The sequence below is a fragment of the Lygodium microphyllum genome, chromosome 15, assembly GCF_053477565.2.
Source record: "Lygodium microphyllum isolate KBCC chromosome 15, Lygodium_microphyllum_v1.1.10, whole genome shotgun sequence".
NCBI classification, from domain to species: Eukaryota; Viridiplantae; Streptophyta; class Polypodiopsida; order Schizaeales; family Lygodiaceae; genus Lygodium; species Lygodium microphyllum.
The window spans coordinates 143944456-143971063 of record NC_141149.1 but is presented as its reverse complement, the minus strand read 5'-3'; the positions used below and the strand labels follow the sequence as shown (position 1 = coordinate 143971063).

The 26608-nt window shown below is 45.7% G+C and overlaps 1 protein-coding gene across 3 annotated transcripts in view; it reads right to left on the bottom strand.

Moving 5' to 3' along the window:
• The window catches only part of LOC148025172 (diacylglycerol kinase 5-like), a 154318-nt gene that overhangs the window by 17575 nt on the left and 110135 nt on the right, over positions 1-26608 (bottom strand). For all 3 annotated transcript variants that reach the window (XM_087694937.1, XM_087694938.1, XM_087694935.1), the window contains 3 exons: positions 4791-4858; positions 4571-4645; positions 4383-4470 (listed from right to left, as the gene is read on the bottom strand). In XM_087694937.1, coding sequence (XP_087551063.1) covers positions 4383-4470; positions 4571-4645; positions 4791-4858 — 231 coding nt within the window. The remainder of the gene's footprint in view (positions 1-4382; positions 4471-4570; positions 4646-4790; positions 4859-26608) is intronic.

Here is a 26608-nt window from a genome sequence, read left to right as displayed (position 1 = left end):
CGAGTACAGTGGCTTCCATGGCCCACATCTCCTCCATGGTCCACTCTCCTAAGAGCCCGCTACTGTTCCCCACCCTCTTCCACTCAAGTTCGAGAGGCCACTTCTGGGTGCTTTCCGGCTTCTTCTTCCGAGCCTTAGATACCTTCTTTAGCAGGCGAGCGGCACTTCCTTCATAATCAGATGCTTCGCAATCCGTGAGCCATGAGTGGTTGGATTCTCTCTCTCTTAGAATCGGATTCAGAGAGGGATTTTCTTCACACACCACCACCTTTCACTTTCGAGGAGTAGCTCTCGTTTGAGCACTCATTTTCTCTACTCATACCCAGGATCTAGAGGATCTACCTTGATCGGGACACTTGGGTCTTCAACCGCGACTTGGTGGCTAGGCCTTTGTATTCCTTCTAGCATGGAGTCATGAAGCTCATCCAGTCTCCTGACTATCTTCAAAGGTCTCCTTTCAAGTGGTATTCTTAGCTTCCAGGGTGAATCTTCTTTGTGCCTTGGTCAGCTTGGAGCAAACTCTCCAGATCGAGTACGAGCATATTCTTATGGTTCTCGGCACCACACAAAGTCCAACATTCCTCCTTTGCACTGCATCTTTTCATCATCTTTGTACTTGGGCACTTGGGCAAGTGAACAATTTCCCCACAAGGGACACTGTCGAAGTGGCACCTGTTGCATGAGCATTCTTCAATACGTAGCATTCCATCTCCACCTCACTCTTCTCTTGTTCTCCTTTTTGGGCCTGAGAGGGGTGTTGCGAAACCCTTCACCCGTACTTTTGTGTTTTACATTTTGTGTTTAGGGTTTCACATTGGAGAGCCCCAAAAAGGGGTTGGGCGCCCACAGTGGGGCACCACCCTAGATAGCTGACACCCTCCCTGTGGGCGCCACCCTAGACACTCTCTTGCCTATTTATAGGCTGCCTCTGTCACTCATTCTTCACGGATGATTCATTCAGTTCGTCGTCTCTTCTCTCCAGCCTCTCCAAGGACATTGCGGTTTGTGGTTCGTGGCTATCTTCATCATCTTCCTTGTGCTACGGCACTCTTGTTCCCTTGTATCACATTCACTCCATGATTCAGATCTTCATCATTCCATTCATTAGAGTTTCCTCTCTCTTCTCTCCTCTTCTTAGTGTTTGCCAAGCTCGCCTTGTGTTTCTCCCCGCACACCCTACTGCCTCGCTAGTATGTCGTTTTTTGACACGGCTTGCCTACTAGTGAAGAAATATCAATGCACGAAATTGATTGTAGTGCACGTAGTTGATACAACGAACTAATGGCCATAGATACAACTAGTAAACATAAAAGTGGCATTTGCAACCCACAAACTGTTTGCCACCTTGCACATTGAGCCGCTTCACATGCGTAAGAATAGAGATCTTTCTCATGCCTTTTGGAGAAAAGCACATCAAAAGGTGACCAATAAAGAATGCTCAATAGCATTATGTATACATCATGCTCAATGTAAAACCAAATAAAAGAGTCTTACCAAATTTGCTTCAACCACGAATATTCAGTTGGATTTGCGGAAGTGTCATGTTCCCTTTTTCAATTAGTTTCCCTTCTACAATTTGTAAAGGAAAATACATTTTTTACACTTCAAACCAACAATGTAAGCATCAAAAGGGCTCCTTCATGGTCATTGCAAGATGAATGGACAAGGTTGATTGAGAGCTTTGGATGCAATTGCCATGTCAGTATTTAAACGGTCAGTCTATTCAAGAGAGGAAATGAAGATAAAGGGGACAATATGAATATTGATTAAAATTTGAGAATTCATGCTATGGAATGAGTAGGAGCAGCAATGAGGATTTAGCTCCCCAAATCATGTTTCTAGGTGCAATTATTTTTTCTATATTGTTTGGCATGTGGCTTGTTTATTGATTTCCTTTTCCTATTTCAATTTCTTGTAAACAGGGTGGGGGTAACGTTTTGGGGAAAAAAAAATTGTTGCATTGGGGATTGTTGCTCATTGGCTGTGGATTGTCACTAGAAATATGGTTACGTTTACATCAAATGCTTTTTTATGGAAGGGGTCCCAATCTTTTCATGGCACAATCATTGCCAGCCTGCAATGATGGTGCTCAGCATTTGCTATTGATGGTGTACTTGGGGGATGGCATGGGGGTCATGCCCCAATGGCACTCCACCCTAGGTAACTCGTGATGAAAGGTGAATAAGGAGACCATGCATTGGGGGCCTCAGCACCCCACTTTATCCAATGTGCCGAGGTGGGTAGGGGGACCTGTATGGAGATCTATCCCCAAGGCCCATCCCAACATAATATTACTTGGAAGCATGTGTGAGGAAATGGCATCCAAGATGAGGGAGTCCCACTTGGACCTCTTTGCACTCCCAACTGAATTGATGAAGATCCTGTGGAACAAGATTTGGACAAGTTTGAGGCAATAGATGACCACCAACCCCCAAAGGAGACAGTCAAAGCCTTACTCCATCCAACTGGTCAGCTGGGCATGGGATGAAGCTTGTAGGAGATTGGCCCTACTAACTGAAAATAGAGTGCATAGAGCTTTCTAAAAAGGTGCCATTGACCTTGGAGAAACCAGGAAAGGAAGAGGCACTCAATGGTCACTCTAAGGAAGAACCTGATGGCATATGTGTATTGTGGGAGAGGAAGCCTATAAATAACACCTACAACAACCCCCAAAAGTAACCCCAAATGGTCATAAACAGGCACTTTAAAACAGTTTGGATTGGACGCCATCGGACAAGTCCTACTGGATAGGACAGATCGGGACTAGTCCATCCGTCCATCAAATGTTGACAACTATGGTCTGACAGTTTCTTCTGCCCTATCCCTAATCAAGTCTCACACCTTGTTGTCTTCAACGTCAGCATCAGTTCCATTTTCAGCCCTTCGGTAGCATCTCACACACACACACACACACACACACACATTCAACATATCATAGTGTGTGCGTGCGTGCACGCATGCATGTGCATGTGCGTGTGTCCCCTCTTATAATAGATTCTATCCCTCTCTTCCCCTATCATTTCAATTGCAAATTTCATGCTCGAATTTTAGCCTGTCTACTCTCAACATCTCTCGTGAAGCCGTCCACCCCCTACTCCTTCAAGCTCTCCATATGTAAACTCCTAGTGTAAAGATACTAAATTTTTGAAGTGTAATGTTGAAGTCCCAACATTAAGTATAGGCCGCAATTACACATACAATTTTTTTGCATCGGACGTAGTATGAGACATATGTCTAAGATGTATTAGTGCAAATTAGTATTGTACTAGTATCGGATGGTACTAATTGGATGCCATCAGACATAAATTATGTATTGGACTACCATCACTAGAACAGTAAACACAGCAGGACACATCTGCTCCACCGAAACCTGAGGTTAATCTGAACCAAAAGTTGATTGAACCCAGAAATGGCACCCCGCCCATGAATTTGCTGAGGGAGTCAATGTAACAGAGGCTGAACATGGAAACACTGAGGCAAGAGGCAGAGAGCTGAGAGAAAATTGGAGGAGAAACAGGTGATGCCAATTGAGGCTGCTCCATACAGGTAGGAAATTGAGCAGCACAAAAACTTTAACTATATGGCTAATCATAATGCACTCCTTAAAAGCTCGTTGGGGAAAGTAGCGAGGAGATTCAAAGGGTAGAACTGCCAAGAGGCAACTTCCAAGTCACAAACTTTCTTTTCTGTGAAAAGAAGAAGAGGTGTATTGCTGTTATAAGCCATTGACATTCTTGCCTGCTCCACAGAGCAGTAAGATATAAGCTCTGGCATAACAACAAACCTCTGAGCCAAGGAGTGCCACTTTTGTTCTTAAAAGAAAAATACCAGAGAACAAATACAAAGAAAGAGAATGAAGACACGAGTAAAAAACAGGTGATCATCTTGTTTGCAATAGCTGTCTGTGCAGGCGAGAATTCCTAAATCAGCAATTGAGAATTGGAATGGCTATCTCCTACAAGAATGATCAATGCATTAGAAAAGCCAGCTTTGGAACTTCAAGTCCTTTATTATGTATTAGTGTAGGCATAATTGTCTCTTCCTGTTTGAAGAATGGCAAGAAATACAGTGTGGATTCAAGTTTATTGAAAACAAGTACTCAAGTATAAAGTCATTTGCTACAGGATTACAGCCCATTAGAAACACTGCATCCTAGAATGCTTGTGCTCATCTTACTATCTAAGCTCAGACATTGCCTTTTGCTTTCTCTAGAGGAAAATTTTCCATATCTCATTTGTAATGTTTCTTTCTACTTTAAGGAGAAGGTATAAGAATAAGCAAGACAAAGTCTCTCAGCTAAATAATTAAGTGCAATACCATGGAGCTAACCAAGATCAACCAAATTCACATAACATTTGAAAAACAAGAAGAAAGCACATCACCTCTTTTGACTTTTTATTGCTAGGATCTCCCCAAGGATTTAATCCTCCTGCAAAGCTTGGCAAATTTAACATCACAATTGACCTTATGCTGCACAATGCTGTAACAAGGTGAGTGACCTGCCGCCTCTCATGAAAGCAGAGGATTGTTTCAATACTCAAAGTCTGCAATAATATAGAATTTTACTAACCTTGGGGAAATATCTAATTCTTCCCAATCCTCCCCATTTTTTGTAAATGTAATTTTTCCAAGTCTATTGATACTTCTGTTCTTGAAGAAGCATTATAAACAAACAAAGACTGTAAAATGTGGAAAAAAAGTCATATTTCAAAATGAGAAAGCAATAGAAAAGTCATAACTTCTACACATTGAGTAATTTTGCATGAAGAGAGTTAATGAGCAGACCACACCTTGATGCACGATGGAAACAACTTACGCAAAACCAACCCTGAGAACATCCTATTGATGCATAAATTCCCTGAGAGTTGTCAAGGCAGGAAAAATATAAAATAAATAAAACACCTTGGAAACAGTCCAATAAACTGCAATTGTGGTGAAGCAACCATTTCTAGGGTCTAACACAGATCATACCCCATTATGATAGAGTCATTATTGATGTATAGTCAAATCAAATATGTTCAGATGCCACAGAAATATCTTTGATAACAAGTTTTGTCCTTTTCACAACAAGAAATTGAAAGACTTTTTAAAGTTTTATCCTTGCTAGTGGAAGGCAAAAGTAACCTGACCGGGTTAGTCGAATACGTTCTAGAGAATAAAACAAAAAAGATGCTAAGTAGAGTCTTCTCACTGGCTTGTAACATGCATTCTTCAATCAACTTCAAACAGAAATCCCCACTACTCCTTTTGTTCCAGGCTTTTAACCTGAACTGTGTCCCTTTCATGCATGTGGCTTGAGGGAAAATGAACTACCTTGCAATGGGAAAGATATTTAGCTGAGCTTTTTATTTGCTTTACAACCATATAGCTGAGGTCCCTAAATATTCGAGGATTTAGGCAAACTTTTTAAGGTCTATTCATTATCCCAAATGTAGGAAGGTCAATACTTCTAAAGACATGCGTTCAAGCACTTTAAAGAAATAGCCCATAAACCACATCCCTATCCAGTAAATCTCAATGTAGATTGACCCTCTCTTGGCACTACGAGTGCTAAAGAATTGGTATTGGTTGCAAATATTTTTGCAATGGCGCTGCCATGGAGGTTTTGTCCAATGGAACTCTCCCTTGGTTATGCAAGGTTGGAGAGAAGTTTTATGGCGCTCTTGACGCATTGATTGTGTCAAAACATCAATTCTACACAATTTTTGATGCATTTACTCTAGCTTGTTCCTAGACTTCCTCCTAAGACTAGCCTATGTAACTCTTAGGCATGCATTTGAGGATTTCTTTGTTTTGTTCAAAGAAAAGAAAGATTCTATGAATAACCCCTTAGAAACAATTCCTTGAGTTAAATACAAAGCACAACATATGAAAGATTCTATTGATAAAACTTAGAAAAAGCACCTTGAGATAAAATATGCAGTACAAAGATCACTATAGAGCATAGTTGTCAAGTATGAAAGCTACGATACGGTACGGTACAATAAAATACAGTACTAAATGGTACCTTATGATTTTAAAAGGTATGGTATGATATTAGTACGAAAAAAAAAAACATGATTTTAAAAAAAATCATAAATCACTAAATGATAGAACACATGTTTAAAGTGGAAATAGCCATTCCATTACAAAAAAGGATGAATACATGAGGGTGGCCATCGTGTTCACATGGGCTGCACGCAACATGTGATACAACTTCTAGTACATACATGGTCCATGGATGATGCATCATAGTGCATATGGATACAATGATAGTAGATACCAAAGAGAGACCTATGAATGTATGATGAGGCATCACTATCATCATCATAATGAGAACCATTTTAGTGATAATCAAGCGAGTCTAAAGATGACTCCTGAGCCTTGGATGATGAGACACTCTCATACTCATCCTCACTAATGAGGTTACCATCATCATCAAATGGTGGCTCCCTAGGTGCCAGCTATATAGGCAAGGCAAGAATGTCATCATGAGGCATAAGATGTGAGCTACTAGAGCCCCATCTTAAATATGTTTGCAAGTCACTCGAACCACCCCTCCTCAATGTCGAAGGGCATGAAATAACCATGCCCCTACTACCATCTACTCGAATTCCTCACCCACGAGCATGCTGACTATGAGTGTCACAAGTATCTACTGCTATAAGCTCTCTATAGAGGTCCCCAAAGATCATCTCCTCCTCGTCCATCTCCTAATGTACACTCGGAAGAGTATCGCCCGTCCACCTCAATGTATCAACATTCACCTACACAATGCACATAAGATTGTAAATGAAGAAGTTTCAATTGTTAAGTACAAACTTTAAAGTTAGTGCAGCAATAGACTAGCCGATTTAATAGTTGTGTGCTAAGCCAATTGCAAATATTCGTATGAATGAGAGAATGGACACTCCAATTTCTCGCAAATGCACCCAAAGAGCAACCCTTAGCAAGGACTCTCATGGATAAGGGCTGAAGGGTCTCTAGAGTGTATCCAAAGTTTTGCCACCAAAATAGAGGCTTCACAAGTGACTCCCTCCTCCAACAAGTGTAAGAAGCAAAAGCCACATGCCCTCTCTGATCTGCATAGCATCCTAGCTCCTCTAGCATTGCATTGTGATCATCCACAGGGACCACACATGTCAAATAAGCAAGTTGGTCCGAATGAAGCTCTTTATCGTGCATGACTACCAACAACTTGTAGGCCAAACGTACCAATGCTGCAAAACCATGGATCGGCTTAAGGATCCATGCCTATCTCCTCACTGCTATCTGTAGAACATGTACATGCTGTGTCTCTGTGATTGATGTGCAAGCACGTGCCTCCACCAATGCCGCTCTAAAGAAGCGAACCAAAAGGCCCATGGTGATCCCTCGCAATCGCTCATATGTAATACCCTATAAAAGGAAGTCATGCCAAAACTGCTCGCTGAGGCTTAAGGACTTCATAGCTTTGGCCTTCTCTATCTCATGCTCATCCCACTCATTCCATAGAGTGGACACCACTATCTCGCATAGGGCACAGGCTGGACTGCACCACATAAAGGCGCTCTAGTAATAACTACATCTAAGAAAAGCAAATTGAAGAAGGCTTCTTCAACTCGAGTGTGCTATGCTCATGATACATCGCAAGCACCTTTACCTTTATTGTAAAGAAGGTGGCAACTAATGTGGCTTTGCAGACCACCCTCACCCACTTGAGTTTTCCAATGTCCTCCATGAGTAAGTCCAAACAATGACTTGCAATGGAGTTCACACAATCATGGAGAACTCGGCCTCAAGCAAACCGCCTATTGTCGATAACAACTTGCACCACATTCGAGGGGCCCATCTACAACCATAAATTACAATACCTAGAGATTTGAGAGAGAGAGAGAGAGAGTTGAGCCTCAAAAGATTCAAATTTCAAGAATCAAGAGAGATAGAGACTTGGGGAAGAGAAAGAATCGAGGTAGATATTAGAAATAATAGAAAGATAGATAATTAATATTCATGAATAATGAAAGAAACAAATTTAAAAGACAATGTATACCTCAATGATAGCTTGCCGAATATGGCGATAGATGAAGGAACCCGTCATTTTCCTCCACCCCTTGCTAGTGTCTACGGCCCACAAAAAGTAAGTGTCGGGTGGACATGAAACGAATATATTGATGATACCCATTTTCTTATGATCACTCCATCCGTCCGTGGGAATGGAGCAACCATATTTTGTCCGTGGGCTCTATCAATCCTCTTCTTCTCTTCATCAATCTTTCTTGTCTTTATGTCATTGTATATGGCACCGGTCCATTCTTCACATGAACCCACATTGGCAATGGCTTTTACCATCTTCTTCCATTGCTCTTGCTTTAGGACATTGAATGTGATATTGGACTCAATCACCATATGTGCAATTTCCATGTCTGCAAGAACCTTGAGATACAAAGGATTGCCTCTCCAGTGCCACATGAGCCTCCACTCTTTGTCTTGCAGGAGCTAAATGTGCACCTGGAGCCCCTGCCACCAATGATAGAGGCCTCACTTGCATCCGTTGAAGTTACGCCCACATTTGATGCTTCCTCATTAGTAGGAATAGGTATTGGTGTCAATATGCCACTTCCTCCTCATCTAGTGGATCCCCCTCTCATCTTGGCGAGAATCTCGTTCACGATGTTTTAAGGGATTTCCTTGCGCGGAGAAACTTACGCCCCATCTTAGAAATATGCTGGAGAAGTCAGGTCGCACCACTTGTGTAGCACTTCTTGCAACACTTGCACGTCCAATGGTGCGAGTTGAACTTCTTTGTGTCCTTCTCCACATGAATGGCATGCAAATTGAAGGTCTCGTCCTTCTCACGAGTCAACATGTTGATGGAAAGGGAGAGTAACAAGTGAAAGAGAGGCTTGAGAGAGAGAGGCCCAAGGGATAGTGACCCTTGAGAAAAAGAGGGAGAGAGACGCTTGAAAGTTTTAGAGAGAGAGGGCATAGGAATCAGGATAGGCTTGAATCCTGATAGATAGATTACTTACTTGAAGAGAGAGAGGCTTGAGCAATGAGAATACTTGTTGATTTGTTGTGGAAGGATGAAGGGGAAGAGCACCTTTTATAGGCCAGAGAAGAGAGTGAAACAAGAGAGGGATTCAAAGTGGAAGAAGAGAGAATAAGGCTCAAGAGTATAGAAAGAGCATTCCAAGGTTGGAGCACGAGATCCAATGGCAAGAGTGCCACGCGGGCAAAAAATGGAACAAAAACGCAAGCAAAGTGCACAAATTTGACTTTGATCAGGACGCGAAACATGCCAGACGCGATGGCCCAAAAGTACAAGCTTTTTCATACAGATTCGTAGTGTACCATACGGTTTGTTTGTACTATGTACGAGGGCAACTATGCTGTAGAGAGTAGCTAAGCACATCATATATACAATGGTTGTGTACGTCACTGCCAAAGTGTCCCATCATGTGAGCTCGGACTAGGAGCCAATCCCGGCCTTTGTCAAATAACAGCCCATCATGAACTTGGATGTCAATCCCAACTCCAGGACTTGAACCTGTCAGGCTTCAATTAATACTTCAGGGATGTCCCTCTTGGGAACCTCTACACATATATACCTATATAGAGGAGGCTTAGCTGCCCCATCTCAACACCCTCTCACACTCCCTCTCTTACACTGGAGAGTTGTGAGGGATGACGGCATCACCCAAACTAGAACACAACAGAGGAAGGGGTAGTCAAACCCTTCTCCCGATCTAAAGAGGTCGATCCCTTTTGCACCTTGGACTTGTCCTTAGCTGAAGGATCGGACTCGAAGATGACTCGTCAGAGGAGTCAGCATCCTGCTTCTTCTTCTCCTACTTCTGTCAATCTGCTAACTCCTTGCAGTCCTTCTGCAAGTGTCCCTTCTTAGTAATAACACTAGGCATTCGACTTCTTCTTGACGCCCCTCTGAAGTTGTAAAGGCCTCACTGGAACGTCCATAGTGAGACAGAAGCCTCCCCTATAAATTCAAAGACGCCTCATGCTCAAGTAACATTGAGCACATGTGTAAAGCTCACAAGTATAGATGATGTCTGCATCCACAAAGTATTGGTCACTCCATCGAACTTCAAGGGGAGCTTGTAGAGTACCATTCCCACAATATGTGCCTTTGGAAGGGTAGATTGCATGTGGCGAAGCTAATCTTGTAAATGTATAACACAAAGCAAAAAGGACTAAAATGTTGTCCTTCGGCTCAAACTTCATCTACTAATAAAACACTATATGAGATGATAACTATGCTTTGTGCTAAAATACGCATCATCACGAAGAAAAATCAATGAAACACTATATGAGATGTTGACTATGCTCTGTGCTACAATGCATATCATGAGGAAGGAAATGGAAAGTGATATACAAGAGTAGGTTCGAGCTGAGATGATGGAGAAACTGAAAAAAGAGATGCAACAAACACTAAATGCACACATGGAAGAGAAAGACTCAATGATCTCTAACGTAAAAGAAGAGCTAGAGGAATGCAAAAAGAAATTGGATGCACAAAAGGAACCACAAATCACAATTGAGAATCTTGTCAAAGAAAGTGCAGAATACATAGATGCAACAAAAACGAACAAAGGAATGCATGGCAACAACATGAAAGTTATGCATGCCACCTTGGAAAAAGAGGGAAAAACAGGGGCACACGCACTCCACATAAGTGTGGTTGGACTAGATGAGAAAAGCTCCCCAATTGAAGATGCTACAGCTCTTGCCACCAAAATTGGGGCTATAGGCGTACCCATCATTGGGGCCTAGCGAGTCGGGAAAGACAACACAAAAGTAAAAGTCCTCATCCTGAACTTTGCATACTTGGAAAAGAAGAGCCTTTCTCTCCAAGAGGATTGCTCTCAAAGGAGAAAATATCTACCTAGATGAAGACCTTACCTAGGCCCAGATAGCCCACAAGAGGGAAAACATGACACATGTTGTAGAGGCATGAAAAAAATGTAAATGGACTATCTAGAGAGATGGAAGAGTCATTATCACAAAGAAAAGGGCAACATGACGGTGCGCAACCTATGAAACCCGAAATTCACACTATGGAACTTTCAAAGGGACAGACATTGCTATGTATACTGAGACACACCAATGTAAAGATAGCCATCTACCTGATGTGTATGGATATAGATGGGAAAGTAAATATCACCCTCAACCTAGGAGGCTTGGAGGCATAAGGGGATCAGGAGGTGCGAAATTCTATTTAGAGAAGAGCTCCGACATACAGTCCAAGTGGTATATAGAGATGTAGAGGCAAGATACATGCAGATCATGTTACATCACCACTATATGAGCACATAATGAGATTTATGAGCATTGACTCTTTTCTCATCTGTGAATAGCATCTGAGCAAGATTCTCACTCCAAATTGCTCACAAGCATAGTGGTCCCAAGGACTCTACCACAGATGGGAATCAATTGCCAATATCCTAGCCTGGGATTTTTGGACTGCAAGATGCAGCCATGCTACTGACCTCTTGGATGTATCCATTGCGGACTCTATCAAGGATCTAGATAGAAATCATTCATTGGATATAGCATCTGAGTAAGATTCTCACTCTAGATTACTCACAAGCATAGTGGTCCCAAGGACACTGCCACAGATGAGAGTTGATTGCCAATATCATAGCATGGTGTATTTGGACTGCGAGATGCAGCCATGCAATTCACCTCTTGGATGTATCCATTGCAAAGACTATCAAGGATCCGGACAGCAATCATTCACATTCTCTGCGAGAGATGGGAGAGGATGCCGGCGGATAGCTCTAAGACGATGAGGAAGAGAACAGAGGCTTTTCTGTGGACATGGGATTCAGGCACTTTCTTCCATATAGTCCCTCGTATGGCTTCCCAATAGTTTAGGGAAACTTTGGAACAAGAACGGAAACAAGAATGTGGACAGGAATTTTCAAAGGGGGCAAAACACCATGACCCACATCATCAAGGGAACACCATGACCCACATTATCAAGGGAAGATGAAGGTTACATGATATCCTAGATAATAAGGTTTCAAGACATATATATTAGAAACTTAAATTTTATCAATATGCAAGAAATTACAGTTATAAGTTGGAAGATGTTCCTGAAGCTATAAGATATAAGAAGTTCTGAGAGAGAGAAAGAAAGAAAGAAGGAAAGATCTATTAATGTCTATAGAAGGCCAAGATGGCCTATGAGACCATAACCAATACAACTAGTATCATCATCTCTCATCATAGAAGAAAAACAAAGTTATGTCTAGATCTACATCATAATCTGAAATGAGAAATGGAAATAAGGAAAGAGTATATAGTATCTCCCTCTCACACTATGGAATCCACCAAAACTCTGCGAGCTATCTCCGACTGAGTCAGTGTGGTAATCTTCATCTGTAGTAAGTAATTGTGGCGCGAATGTGTTGCATATGAGCATGCCTATGTTACCGAGCAGGTACCCTAGGGCGTTGTGCCATGCACAACGTTCTAGCTATATCTACATACACACACACACACACACACACACAGATTTTGATTCAATATCTAGGATTCATGGTCATGTGGCCCGAATCCGGGGTTTTTATGTTGTGGCAAATCACCTCTATGGTGTCTCCCGACCTGGTTCTTCTTGATATTGCTACTCCCGGTAGACACTGTTCGCTCCACACCAGCTGTGCTTTCAGTGTGATATTTTTTTGTTAGAGTTTGTGTAAACTTTCCTTCATGACTGTTATTTTCCGTTTTTTGTAAGCCGACCTGATGGTCAAATGTAAAATATTTACTACTTAATTCAATTATCTTCACGAAAAATAAAGAGAGGTTTTGGTAGTCTTTTTGCTTGACTTGTAAATTGTTAGGATTTTTATGGTTGGCTAGGAGGCCCGATGTATATGCCTATTTAATTTAAGCTTCTTCACAGAGAGAGAGAGAGAGAGAGAGAGGATGGCGAAAATGTGGCTTAGTACTACACGTCGGCTTAGAGCCCTCGTGTATCTTGTAATCATGAAAACTTGTACTCTTTTTTCGTAATTAATACAATTACCTTTTACGAAAAAAAGAGAGGATGGCGAACATGTGGATGTGCTTCCCTACCTGCAGACGCGCATTCGCCTCGCGTGAGTTCCTTTCTTAGTTCAGTGCTAGGTCTTGTCCGCCCTGAACTAATGTGCGTCCTTCCTTCCTGCGGCGCCCTGCTTTTGTGACACAGAGAAAGAGAGAGAGAGCGAGACTGAGAGAGAGAGAGAGAGAGAGAGAGAGAGACGGACGCCTCTGTCGTTTCGGCTCCTGCCCTGCACGCTGCCTATTCCCACAGTCACTGCGTCTCCTGCCCCTAACGTCCAAACGCCTATCTTCCGCCTGCTCGAGCTAAGTATGCCTTCTATCCAACACACGCTCTGTCCCAGCACCACTGTCAATCCTCGTCGCCCTAATGAGACACACCTAAGGCACCCTGCTCAGCCGGCCACCTCACTCTACGCCCGCCTCCCCACTCTACGCCCACCACCTACCCTGTGACAGTCCCAAAGGTACGAGTGGCAGCAAAAGACACAGAGTATACCCGAGTTCCTAGAGATTAAGGCAGGTCACTTCTTTTGGCAAAAGGTGATCATGACTAGCCAACCAAGGCATTGTCTGCACTACCATGACTTTGGGCATCAGGCAGCAGTTTGCATGCAATTCGGAGCCAAGGTGACTCTGCCGACCGGCCTGCAGGTGGACGCTGACGGCTTCACACGGTCCCGAGACGACAGAGAGAGAGACAGCACCCACCGCGGCTAGCTTCTCAGACAGAGTCTCGTCAGCAGGGATCAGGAGGGCGAGCGACCCCCCCCCGGTAGAGCACTCAAGGCTACTCCGTCGACCGGCCTGCAGGTGGACGCTGATGGCTTCACACGGTCCAGAGACGACAGTGAGGAAGACACCAAGGGGGACCGCGGCTAGCTTCCTAGACACGGTCGCGTCAGTAGGGATCAGGAGGGCGAGCCCCCCCACCGGGTAGGACCACAGTCCCCTACATCACCACCCGTGGCTCAGACTACCTCACCTGAGATACCACAACCCACACACACACCCACCTCCCATGGATCCCCCACTGACCCTGGCCCAGAGCCCCCCCCCTTCTAGGGCCACTAGCCCTCCCCCACACTCGCCACGCATCTTTGACCACCCCACGATCCCTCGATCCTCTTCCCCTCCACCACCTCCCCTGCCAAGCACCCCCTTGAGCCACACCTAGTTCAGTTGATCCCCCCCCCCCCCAACCCCCACAGGAGGTGATCACCCACACACACCCACATCCTTGCATCAGCAACCTTGCTCCCCCCCACACACAGCCACCACCTCATCTGCTCCTACCGCTCGTCACACCTTCTTGAGACAAGCACAGCTATTACCACAGGAGTTCTTCCGCAGTGGACCGTGATCTTACCTGAGAGTTGCGGAGCGCGGAGAGTTCCCACTACCTCTAGAGGTGGGGATCTTCGTGGTGCGTAAGTCAAGGAGGGGCAAGGTCCATCTACTAGTACCACCAGATGGACCAAACTATGCCTTTTTCCTTCAATCCTCTCACTCAGGGGATTGGACAATGACAGATAGAGGAGGAGCTGAAGAGTGAGGTGGCGGACCATATCTCCCAATGGATGGGAGAAGAAGGACTAGCCTTGTTTGCACAGCAGTGGCCAAGTTGCATGATGGACATTAACTGGTGGGCTGGAGTCGAGTTCCCACACTTGAGCATTATCTTTCGTGCCCCTCTACAGTGGAGAGCTCTAATGGACGTGATTGAGTGGGCCCTGGCACAGGCGGCTCGTTTCTATGAGTGTACAGAGTCACGACTCTCAGCTTGGTTGATAGATGCATTGGTAGTACCACCTAGAGCATCTATCACCATCAACTGCTTCCACACCAAACAGATGTCCGTTTGGTCAGTCACAGGTTTGCCCATGAGCTTGCACCTCGCATCTTGGAATGTGAATAGTCTCCACTAAAGTGGGGCACGTCATTCCAAGAAGATTGTTTGGTAGAAGTTGCACCTAGCCCTTGCGGGACGGATAGACATCCTGCTTCTGCACGAGCACAAGCTCACCCCTGCCCAGACCCATCACGTAGAGAAGGTTCTCGCAAGCAAGTCATACACCTATTGGGAATACGCCATCGGTGCCCACGGCAGGAGTGAAGGCGTATGCACCTCTATTGGTTTGAGCCTTATCCCCTGCGTACGGGATCAAGTGGCGATTGTGGCAGGGAGAGTTCTATGGGTCAGGTTGGATATTGGGAACTCGTGCATCAGAGTCCTCAATATCTATGCTCCCACTGAGGTCAGGGCACGCAGCAGGTTTTGGGTGGAGATTGCAGCAGGACTCCCAGAGGTGGACTCTTGGATTATTGGAGAAAACTTGAACAACCTGGAGGCCTTAAAGGACTAGCAAGGTAGAGGCAAAAACTACCAGGGCATAGCTGGGGAAGATGCAAGATGCATGGAAGGTCTTCCTACTAGCAATAGGAGCTCCCAATGCTTAGAGAGACCCAGTGTTCCACAGGAGGGAAAGGTCGTTGGACTTCTCGTGGGAATACATGCGGCTAGGCGGAGCCTTGCTAGAGCAGTTGGATAGGTTCTATGTGGGAGTGTGGGCATGGTCTCGCAGAGGTCAGATAAGGTAGTTGGTTAGCACCACTTTGCCCGGTCCTCGTGACACTTCATCCCCCAGCATCTTCCCAAGATACACGATCCTGTCGGATCCCTGACTTCATCTACAGGAGAGAGGAGGTGAAGAGCTAGATTGAGCAAATTTGGACGAGCGAGTGGAGTAGGAGGGACTAGATCGCAGAGGAGGTTGCAAACGTCCTAGCCGCGTCGAGCAGTATCTGCCAGGAGGCACCCCTACAGGCTTGGCAGTAGTGCTAGGAGGAGGAGAGAGCACTTCAGCGGGACCTAGAAGCTACGTGGAGATTACTACAGGGGACACCGGGGGATCCCATCCTCCACGCACATGAGGTGCACGCACGAGCAACCGTTGCCGGCCTAGAGGATAGGCGCTCGGAGTTCTCATTCCGCACCTCAGATGCCTTCTGGGCGCGGAAGGAGGACACGAAGTGCACGGAGTTCTATCAGGCATACCAACCCCGCACCTCCAGAGAGTAGATATGCAGCCTTCGCGATCAGTATGGGAGGATTCACTCTAGCCCAGACGAGGTGATGGTGATTGCCACAACCGACTATTACAAACGCCTCTTCCAACACAAGACAACCTCAACCAAAGGACAATGTTGCAGGCAGCAGGTCTGGGATCACATCCCGTCCCTAGTCACAGAGGAGATGGGACACTCCCTCCTATCCCCCTTCATAAGGAAGAAACTAGAGGAGGCTTTCCACACAGGACGGGCAGAAATGCTCTGCAGAGGATGGCCTCGCTAAGGCCTTTTTCACCACGTACTCGGAGGTGGTGAAGGACCCCTTACTGATGGCCTTCCAAGACATTTTAACCTCAGGATAGATGCCAGGGACTCTTTCGGCAAACCTTGTGGAAGAGATTTATGATGGCCCCACAAGTTTTTTTGAGGTCCTCTTCCGCTCCCCATAAGTGCATGCTCATATTATGCAACGAATCCCGTTGTTCATGGATGGTCAGTTAGTCCATATGGTTCCTTGGAGGGCTAAGGCAGAATTTCAGAAGGTACTTAGGCAGGCATTCCCAATTTGGGTCGAGGTGGTTTATTTTCCTGCCCATCTTTGGCGACTTCTTCCCTTTGTTTTGAGATCTCTGGGGGAGGTGTTGGTGGAGCCTCGATTGGCTTCTCGTAACAGGAATAGGGCATGTATGCTTTGGGATACTGGGAAACCTTGCCCTCATTTTGAGGTTCCGGGATTGCAAACTTTGGTTTATGAGCTCAAATGGGGCACATTTGCTGGACACTGTTTCAGGTGTGGACAATTGGGACATTTCATTTCAGAATGTGATAGAAGCCAGGAGGTAATGCAGCCGTCTATGGATCGTGATTTAGATATGCATGACCATCTTCCCCAGCAGATGGTTCAACAGCGTGAAGCTATTCCTGTCCAGATTGTCTAGCAAGGACAAGTAGATGGAAAGAAGGTTGCTTCTCAAGCTAGTATTCAGCATGCATCGAATTCGATGGGTCAGAACTTGTCTCCTCCGGATAATTCCTGGCTACAGGGTTCTATATGAAACCTCAATCTGCAGTTTCTGCGAATGAAAAAAGGGTCTCTGATTCTGCTTTCCACTTTGATTCACGAGGGAGGTAGATGCTTCCTCGGCATGTTTTCCGTGCACAACAACAGCAGTTTCCTTCTCGTTCTTCAATTGCTGGTTTGCAAAGGGTGGATCTAGTTGATGTGATTCAAAGCGAGATGGAAAGATTTCAGGCAGCCACAGATGTTAAAGGGAAAGGGAAAGTGGGGATTCAGTAGTTTTCTTTTCTGTAATCCATCATGAGAATTGCGTCTTTTCAGTATTGGTTGTGGAAAATTGTGTTAGCTGGCAATTGGGATGTTCTTTGTGATGTGGAGCATAAACAACATGCTTTGGCTGGATCATCTTATGTATATAAGGATCATTCTGCCTTCTTTAGTAGTTCTGTTCCACATAAATCTGAAGTAATGTTGGCCGTCAAATCTTCATTGCAACCATCTTTGATTTCTCAAGACCAGCGAGGCAGATTCATGATTTTGGAAATCCAATATGAGGGAGAGGTTTTATGGCTGGTGGGTGTGTATGCTCTTTCTATTGCTCTAAACGTGGTCAGCTTTGAGATGAATTGCATTGCCTTGCCATGGCTTGTCAAGGCTTTGTGATGGGAGATTTTAATGCATGTATATCTCCGGATCAGACAACTTCACAACACTCGGTTATGGATGGTCCTGAGCGTGGAAACTTTTGCTATGGCACCGGGACTTCATATTAATGCTCAGAAATCCGCTCTGCTCTCTTGTACGGAAAATGATTTGCAGGCTTTGGGCTAGAATGATATTGTGATTCCTCAGGGAAATATAACCAGACATTTGGGTTATCCTATTGGTGTGGAGTTAGCTCCTCGTGCCTTGTTGGATTGGATGGCATCCTATATTCATGATCAGTTTATATACTGGAAGTCTCAAGGCTGGCCTCTCCATGTGAGACTTAAAGTTGCTCAACGCATTATGATTAGCATGATTTCGTTTTTCTTGCCATTGCTTCCTTGGACCAAGAAGTCCCTATTAGAATTGGTTCAGCCTATCCAATTCATGTTATGGAAAAAGAAAGGAAATCGCTTGGGCCACGTGTGGATTTCATGGCAACATGTGACTACTCCTAAAAGAAAGGGGGGAGCAGCTCTTTTGGATGTTAATTTTCATATGGCTGCTTTGAGCTTAGATCTTCTCTACAGGCACTCGGTGTTGAGAGTCATCCCTGGACAGATAATGCAAAAAAATTTATAGAAAGGATTGGCAATTCTCATGGTAGCACGGTTATTCATGCTTCTTGGTGGCATGTGCTTAACTCTACAAGATCTATTAAGATCTCCCAGTCTTTTCTCCTTTCCAATATGATCACATCTTGGCAGGCAATGTTACGTTTTGTAGTTTGACACCATCCTCGTTTTCATGAGGAGAATTCCCTGCTAGGTGAAGTACAGGCTACCTCTAGGTTGTTGGATCGGCTTGATAAAGTTTTGTCGCGAGACAAGTTCAATCGGATGGCTCGTTTGGGGTTTTAGACAGTCCTGGATGGTGTCATTCGTAGGCATGCCCATCTTTATTCTTTTTGGTGTATTCAAGTGCCTAGAGGATATCATGATATTTGGTCAAACATACAAGACAAACTATTGAGGTACTATCAGTTGCCTGCATTATAGCTATTGTCTCCCTGTCGTGATTGGATGCTTGTGATTCCTTATGATTCCGAGAAAAGGTCAGCTAACCAGATATATCATCAGATGGTGGAGGCCAAGAGATGGGTCAGGGATAAGGCTAATAAAGTATGGCATATTCGGGATAGCAAAAAGAAGTGGTAGGATAGATTCATGCAACTCTGGAAATCTTTTTTTTTTTGCAAGTAAAATGTGGCTAATTATATTACTCAAAAGGTTTATTACAACGGAGTGCTCATGCTCAACAGACTAGCTAAAGCTCATGCAAATCACAAATACATCATGTATACAAGCCTCTCAAGGCGGTCTGGTGGGGATGGGGGCAAGAAGCCATGGAGTGGAGGTGTATCGCCATCTAGGGCTGCCTATCTACATCATTAAGAATAGGTCTTAGCTGCCCCAGGTGCGTAGAAAGTGAAAACGGAGCTCCTTACAAGCTTAAGATTCATTTTGCCCCTAGTCCCACCGGCCACAAAGGGAGTGGATGATGGAAGTCCAAAGCTCTGCCAAAGTCACCTCTACTGAAAGGCACTCCCCACCAAAAACCTCTTGCAAATGCCGTCCAGATGTGCCATCCTGTAAGACTCCCTACGATCTCCCATACCTCTGAGCAATCAGCTGTGGGCTCCAGTACTTGGCAGTTGGGTAAAGCCTCCAAGCCGACCACTGCGCATTACCAACCCTCAATGATGAAAATCGTGTCCTACATCCCGGCCTCATACAAAAGGTGACGGCCCTAGCTGATTGCCTGCCAGCAGAAAGCCCCCCACGAGATACATCTAAGACTGGGTGCTAGACGGCGAATAATGCGGCAAGCTCCTCTCCACACGAGTTGTGGCACCTCGCTAGACCAAAGGCAGTGCTTTGGAGTTTCCAAGTGCTGCTGTGGGCAGCGTTTACAACCTCCATCCTGTTGCATTTGGGCCAGCCAACTCCCAACCGCCAGACCTCCATGTGCCAAAAACCATAGCAAATACGACACCCTCCGCAAACTCTACCTGTCCCATAGGCGACACCAGAAGTTTGACGGAAGGCATCCATGATGATGTGCTCCGCCCAGTATCTGCTACCCGAAGGAGCCCAATCCATGTCCTCCTACATCAGTACATGTCTACCAATCCTGGCCGTGTACTCTTAGAACATCAATGGCTTCTTGGCGACGGCAGTGGCCAGCCATAGCCACTCTCCAAGGTCTCACTCCAGCTCATGAAGTGCCCTGCTCTCCCATATACACAAGCACCACTCCCAGAACTCCTCCTAGAACACATAAGGGTCCAGACACTAGGTCTTCCCCTGGAGACCAACCACATGAATCCTCCTCCAAAGGAAGGACAACGATCTACTCATCCTGCTGCCCTTTGTCAAGGAAAAAATGCCCCCCCATCCTGCACGGTGAAGAAAATCCAGTAGGGGATGCCGCCCACTCTACCTGTCACCAGTAAGGGGATACCCACCAATGAGAATCTAGCAGCCCACACCTCGCCAGGCTCCCCTAGCTCTCGAATCAGGGGGTCAAGCCACTCTTGAGGAATCAATGAGTCAATCTCCCTTCTTAACTCAGCTCCTCCCTGACAACCTGATGCCTGCTGCAACACCTCCTAATCCACCATCCTGTATACCTCCCGCCACATCCTGATAGTACGAGCAGGGCCAGCCTCCCATCCAGCCCACTGGATGTGGGGGCGCTCGTCGTCCCAATCTCTCTGACCTGGGGTTTCTAGACCACCGGCTAGCGGTCTATCTCCTTCTAGCATCTTGGGGGCCTCTAAATTAAGGCCTTGCGGAGGCCCTACCACACACAAAGTAGGCTGCGGAGGAAGGAAGATCTAGGTGGCGTGATCTGGGCAATCGTGAAGATCCATCTCAAGGATGTTCTCCAACCACCACCAAGCCTCGGTCTACACTCCTGGAGACCCTCCTGCAGAAGGACCTTCTAGGTATGCTCTCCTGATGTGAGCCCACCGACTACTAGCTTGCCCAAAAGGGCCAGTCTCTAGAACTGTGGGTCTATGATCCCAAGCCCTCTCTCAAACCGATGCCGGATAATGGTTGCCCGCGCCACCTTGGCCCGAGAGTTCCTAGAACCGTCCAAGCCGAAACAAAGAAAATTCCGCATTAGGCGGCACACCTCAACCATGCAAGACGAGGAGAAGCACCAACACGAGACCCGCTAAGGAGAGGTGGGGGTCGGATAGTACTCCAGTAGGTCAGCTTGCGCCTAATAGAGTCGAGAACTGGAAGAAACTACTGAGCAAGAGTGATGTCGAGTCCCACTTGAAACCCTAGGTATTGGGCGGTCTGTCCCTTGCACACCCACCTAGACCCCAAGTGGACGCCAATTGCTCTACCAGGAGTTTTTTTGTAGTGGTCTGTTGTCTTATTTGAGAGTTGCAGAGCGCAGAGAGTTTCCACTACCTCCGGAGGTGGAGATCCTCGTGGTTTGTAAGTCAAGGAGCGGCAAGGTCCATTTACTAGCACCACCGAATGGACCAAACTATGCTTTCTTCTTTTAGACCTCTCATTCATGAGACTGGACGATGATACAGATAGAGGAGGAGGTGAGGGGCCAGGTTGCAGACCACATCTCCCAACGGTTGGGGAAAGGAGGGCTAGCACTTTTTTCCCAGTACTAGCTAGGGTGCATGGTGGACATTAACAGGTGGGCTGGGGCCGAGGTCCCACATCTAAGCATTATTTTTCGAGCCTCTCCATAGTGGAGTTCATCGATGGATGTGATCGAGTGGCCCCTCGCACAGGCTGCCCACTTGCGCCAGTGTACAGAGTCACCCCTCTTAGTCTGCTGGCTCATAGGTGCTCTCGTAGTACCGCCTAGAGCATCTATCAATCCCATGGTCCGCCCGAGAGTCACCATGGGGGAATGGAGTTCACCCTCCAAGCCTGTGGCCAAGCGCATTCGCATGCCCCATAGCTCTTCTTCTTTATCAACACCTTCCACACCGAACAGATGTTTGTTCACAGGTTTCCCCATGAGTCTACACCTCGCATCCTAGAACGTGAACAGTCTCCACTACAGTAGGACACATGATTCTAGGAAATTGATTGTTCGGCAAGAGCTGCAACCTGCCCTTGCCGGAGGAATCGACATCTTACTTCTTCACGAGCACAAGCTTACCCCCCTCCTAGGCCCACCGGGTGGGGAAGGTACTTCCATGCTGCTCATACACCTACTAGGAGTACTCCATCAATGCCCACGGCAAGAGTGGAGGCGTATGCACCTCTATTTCCCCAAGCCTCTCACCGCCTGTGTACAAGACCATGGGACGATTGTGGCAGGGAGGGTCCTATGGATCAAATTGGATATCCCAAGCCTCTCACCACCTGTGTACGAGACCACGGGACGATTGTGGCAAGGAGGATCCTATGGATCAGACTAGATATAGGGGACTTGTGCCTTGGAGTCCTCAATGTTTGTGCTCCTACTGAGGTTAGGGCACGCAACAGGTTGTCCGTGGAGATCGCAGCAGGACCTCCAAAGGTGGACTCTTGGACTGTTGGAGGAGACTTCAACAATCTAGAGGCCCTGGAGGACTAGCAGGGCAGAGGCAAAGATTACCAGGGTATGGCAAGGGAGGAGCAAGAGGCATGGGAGGTCTTCCTCCTTGCAATAGGAGCACGTGATGCTTGGCAGGACCCAGCTTTCCAAAGGACAGAGAGTCAATGTACTTCTTTTGGGGATACAGGCAGCCCCGCGCAGCTCTTCTTGTGCGGCTGGACCGGTTCTATGTGGAAGAGTGGGGGTGCTAAATTCTCAGCGGCAGGTATTCCCTTACAGGTGGTAGGTAGAGTGGCTAGTCCCTGTGGGACTTTTTTCACTGTGCAGGATGGGGGGCGTCTGGTTCTTGACAGAGGGCAGCAGGATGAGGAGATTGTTGTCCTTTCCTGGAGGAGGATTCGTGTGGTTGGACTCCAGGGGGAAGACCTGGAGACTGGACCCTTATGTGCCCTGGGAGGAATTTCGGGAGTGGCGCATGTGGGTATGGAAGAGCAGGCCACTTGATGAGTTGGAGTGGGATCCTGGAGTGTGGCTATGGCCGGGCACTGTGGACACTAAGAAACCACTGAGGTTCTCGGAGTACACAGCCAGGATTGGTAGACATGTACTCATGTAAGAGGATATAGATTGGGCACCTTCGCACAGCAGATACTGCATGGAGCTAGCATCACGAAAGCCTTCTGTCAAACCTTTTGGCGTCGCTTGTGGGACAGGTGGAGGCCGATGAGGGTGTCGTATTTCCTTTGGCTTTTGGCACGTGGGGTCTAGCTGTTGGGAGTTGGTTGGCTCAAATGCAGCAAGATGGAGATTGTAAGCGCTGCCCATAGCAACTCTTGGAAACTCCAGGGCATTGCCTTTGGTCTTCCAAGGCAGCACAATACGTGTGGAGAGGAGCCTACCGTATTCTCCAATGAGTGGCACCCAACCTTGGCTGCATCTGATGGGGGGCTTTTTGCTGACAGGCAACCAACCAGGGCTGTCACCTTTTGTATGAGGCCCGGATGCAGGACGCGATCTTTCTCATGGAGTGCAGTGGTCTGCATGGAGGCTCTACCCAGCCGCCAAGTATTGGAGCCCACAGCAGAGCGCTCAGAGGTATGAGAGATCATAGGGAGTCTTACAAGATGGCACATTTGGAAGACATGTTGTCAGGTGATTTTTGGCGGGAAGTGCCTTTCAGTATATGCCACTTTGGAAGATCTGTGGACCTCCATCATCCACTCCATCCGCGGCCGCTGCGACAACATGCAGGGCGAGTCTCGTTCTCATCAAGAGCTCCGTTTTCACCTTCTGCTCACTTGGGGCGGCCATGACCGATCCTCTACAATGCAGGCAAGCAGCCCCAAATGGTGATACACCCCCCCCTACATGGCTTTTTAACCCCATCCCCCCCTCATCAAAACAATGACTAGCTAGGATTGACGTGGCTGCAGCAGACAGACCTAATTTTGGCTAACATATGGATTACGTCTTTAAAAATAAGTTTATTACTACATTAGACCGCCTTGAGAGGCTTGTATACATGATGGACTTGTGACTTGCATCAGCTCCAACTAGTCTGTTGAGCACGCACACTTTGTTGTAATCAACCTTCTGAGTAATATAATTAGCCACATGTTATTTGCAAAAAAAAAAAAAAACTCTGATGCGGCCTCCTTGATAGCCTTGATCTCTGCTTTGGCAATGTGCATACTCTTAGGTGTCCATCTACACCCTAGCCCTCTCTCCTCTCCCCTTTGTAAGGCAGCCAATGATACTCTAGCAGATCTCTCCTTCTCTAAAAGGCCGTCTTTCCTCCTAGTGCCCTCCTGCCTAAAGAACAAACTAATCTCCTGTAAGATCTCATCCAAGTCATTAACTGCTCGTCGGCCTAGGATGGCCCTAGATCTCCATATTTGTGTAACTGACTCTCTAAGGCCATCCTCATAAAACAAGTGCTCTAGAATCCTAACACTAGAGTACGGTTCTCTAACTTTCTCAAAGAGAAGTAGCTAAATCGGTAAATGGCCAGAGAGGGTCGTGCCAGGTATAATGCCCATTAGGCTGCCCCTGTCGCAAGTTCAATCATCCACATAAAATTGGTCAATCCTAGAGAAAGTTGTCATCTGTGTAGCATTATGCCGTCTCTCGCACTTTACATACATCCTCTATGCGTTGGGTCTCTACCATCTACCTCATCTCTGAAGGAGATATGGAGATGTCGAGTCCAAGGGCACTCCATTGCAAGATGTCCAATCATCTTACATGTGAAGCACTAGCTTGGGAGTCCTGTGTATGTGATACGTAAGAAAACCTTTATCAACGAAGGGAATCCTGAAGATCCAAGGGAGGGAATATAGCCACTCTATGACAATGATAACTCAAAACAAGGGATATGTGTATGGGCCTTCCGAGACTACATCGGCAAAGAATGATTGCGGAATGCCAATAAATCCTCTTCTACTCTCCTCATCATATCTATATTATCCCCTGTGAGATGCCTCATGTACTCCATGAAGCCCTCCTCTAACTCCTCACTAGTGTACTACTCCTTGCTGCGCCAAAGGAAATGCAAGATATGTGCAACAACATGGATTGGTTTATGGAACCAATCGCATCGTGCATTCCACACTGCACGAATCTCATCAACCCTTCACAGCAAAGGATAATGGATCATAGATAAAATAAGTTAAAAACTTAGAAGTTAGAATAATGATCAATCATCAAGGAGTCCTTCATACCAAATAATTACATGTGTAAAAGCTAAACAAAAACTTACTTGTCTTGGGACAAAAAGCTGTGGTAAGGCAAGCCTCGCCAAATTTATTCATATTCTCATATAGAAGCCCCAAAGTACTCCCCTCCATAGCAAAGGATAATGGATCATAGATAAAATAAGTTAAAAACTTAGAAGTTAGAATAATGATCAATCATCAAGGAGTCCTTCATACCAAATAATTACATGTGTAAAAGCTAAACAAAAACTTACTTGTCTTGGGACAAAAAGCTGTGGTAAGGCAAGCCTCGCCAAATTTATTCATATTCTCATATAGAAGCCCCAAAGTACTCCCCTCCATATCAGTGATGCACAATACAGTGTAAATAGTGAGACTTTTCACGAATGCCTCTGCCTCAACCCAACAACTCTCATTTCAAATATTGTGCCTAAAAGCAAGAACCTTTCGAGACTCTCTCTCACTCCATGTGAGCCATTCTTGGCATTCAATGGTCCGTATCAAAGTTGGACCAGTATCAACCTCTCCAATACAATAAACATATAAGCAAATCTAGTGGTAGAGGGCTTCGATAGCTCAAGTGTACTATTGGCTCAAAACATGCTTGTGATAGATGGCCTCTTCTTCACAAAGCTTACCATGAAAATAGAAATCAAGCTCAAAGCCGCCCACCAAGAAATTGGATTGCCAGGCTAGAAAAAGGTCGGCAAGGCTAGGAATCAAGTCAATTGGTGTCTAGAGGAGTTGATGACGTTGAAGATGAGGTCGTGGAAGCTGCAGCAAGGTTGGGGAGCCTTCGGAGTAGAGCCAATATACACGTGAAAGCTAGCAGCTTGGAAACACAGAAGATGGATTCAATGTGTAGGTAGTGGCAACATGAGAGCTGTGTGGATGATGATCGCATGGAATTGTGGGCACAAACGGTGAGGTGGTATGCACACAAATTCCATTTTATAGGAATTGTTGTCAATAAAAGAAGTCTGATGCCCCATTCAAAAAGACAAAACACATTTCTAAGGTTGTTTTAATTATCCAAAAAATGCTAGAAAAGGACAGGATAAATTGGAGGCAAGTTCTGGACCTGAACAAGGAACTCACATGGTCTGGCATGACAACCCACCAGATGGGTCGTTCACTGAACCACTGTATTAATGATCTACATAGCAGTCCTTCATTTGACAATTGTAGTTTGTACTGTACCTCATGTCTCTTTCCAAAAGTATTCGTAGATGTTACTTTCTTGGAAAAGAAAAAGGAAGTTTTGTGTCAGTATATCATACTCATTAGTGATGTTAGGTTGACCATGATGATTCTTGCATATCCATGACCTGCAATTAGTTGTTTAGTAGATTGTTTATGTATCACTTTTAGGAAGGTTCCTAGGTAATTTGAGATATCAAGTCCCTCATGTTTCACATGATAAGATGAAATATGCCTCAGACTGCAATGTAATAGTCCTCTACCATCTGACTTAACTAGTGCATCAAGACTACTATGGTAGATATTGCCTTCACTCATTTACTCTGAAAAAAAATAATTTGTTAAC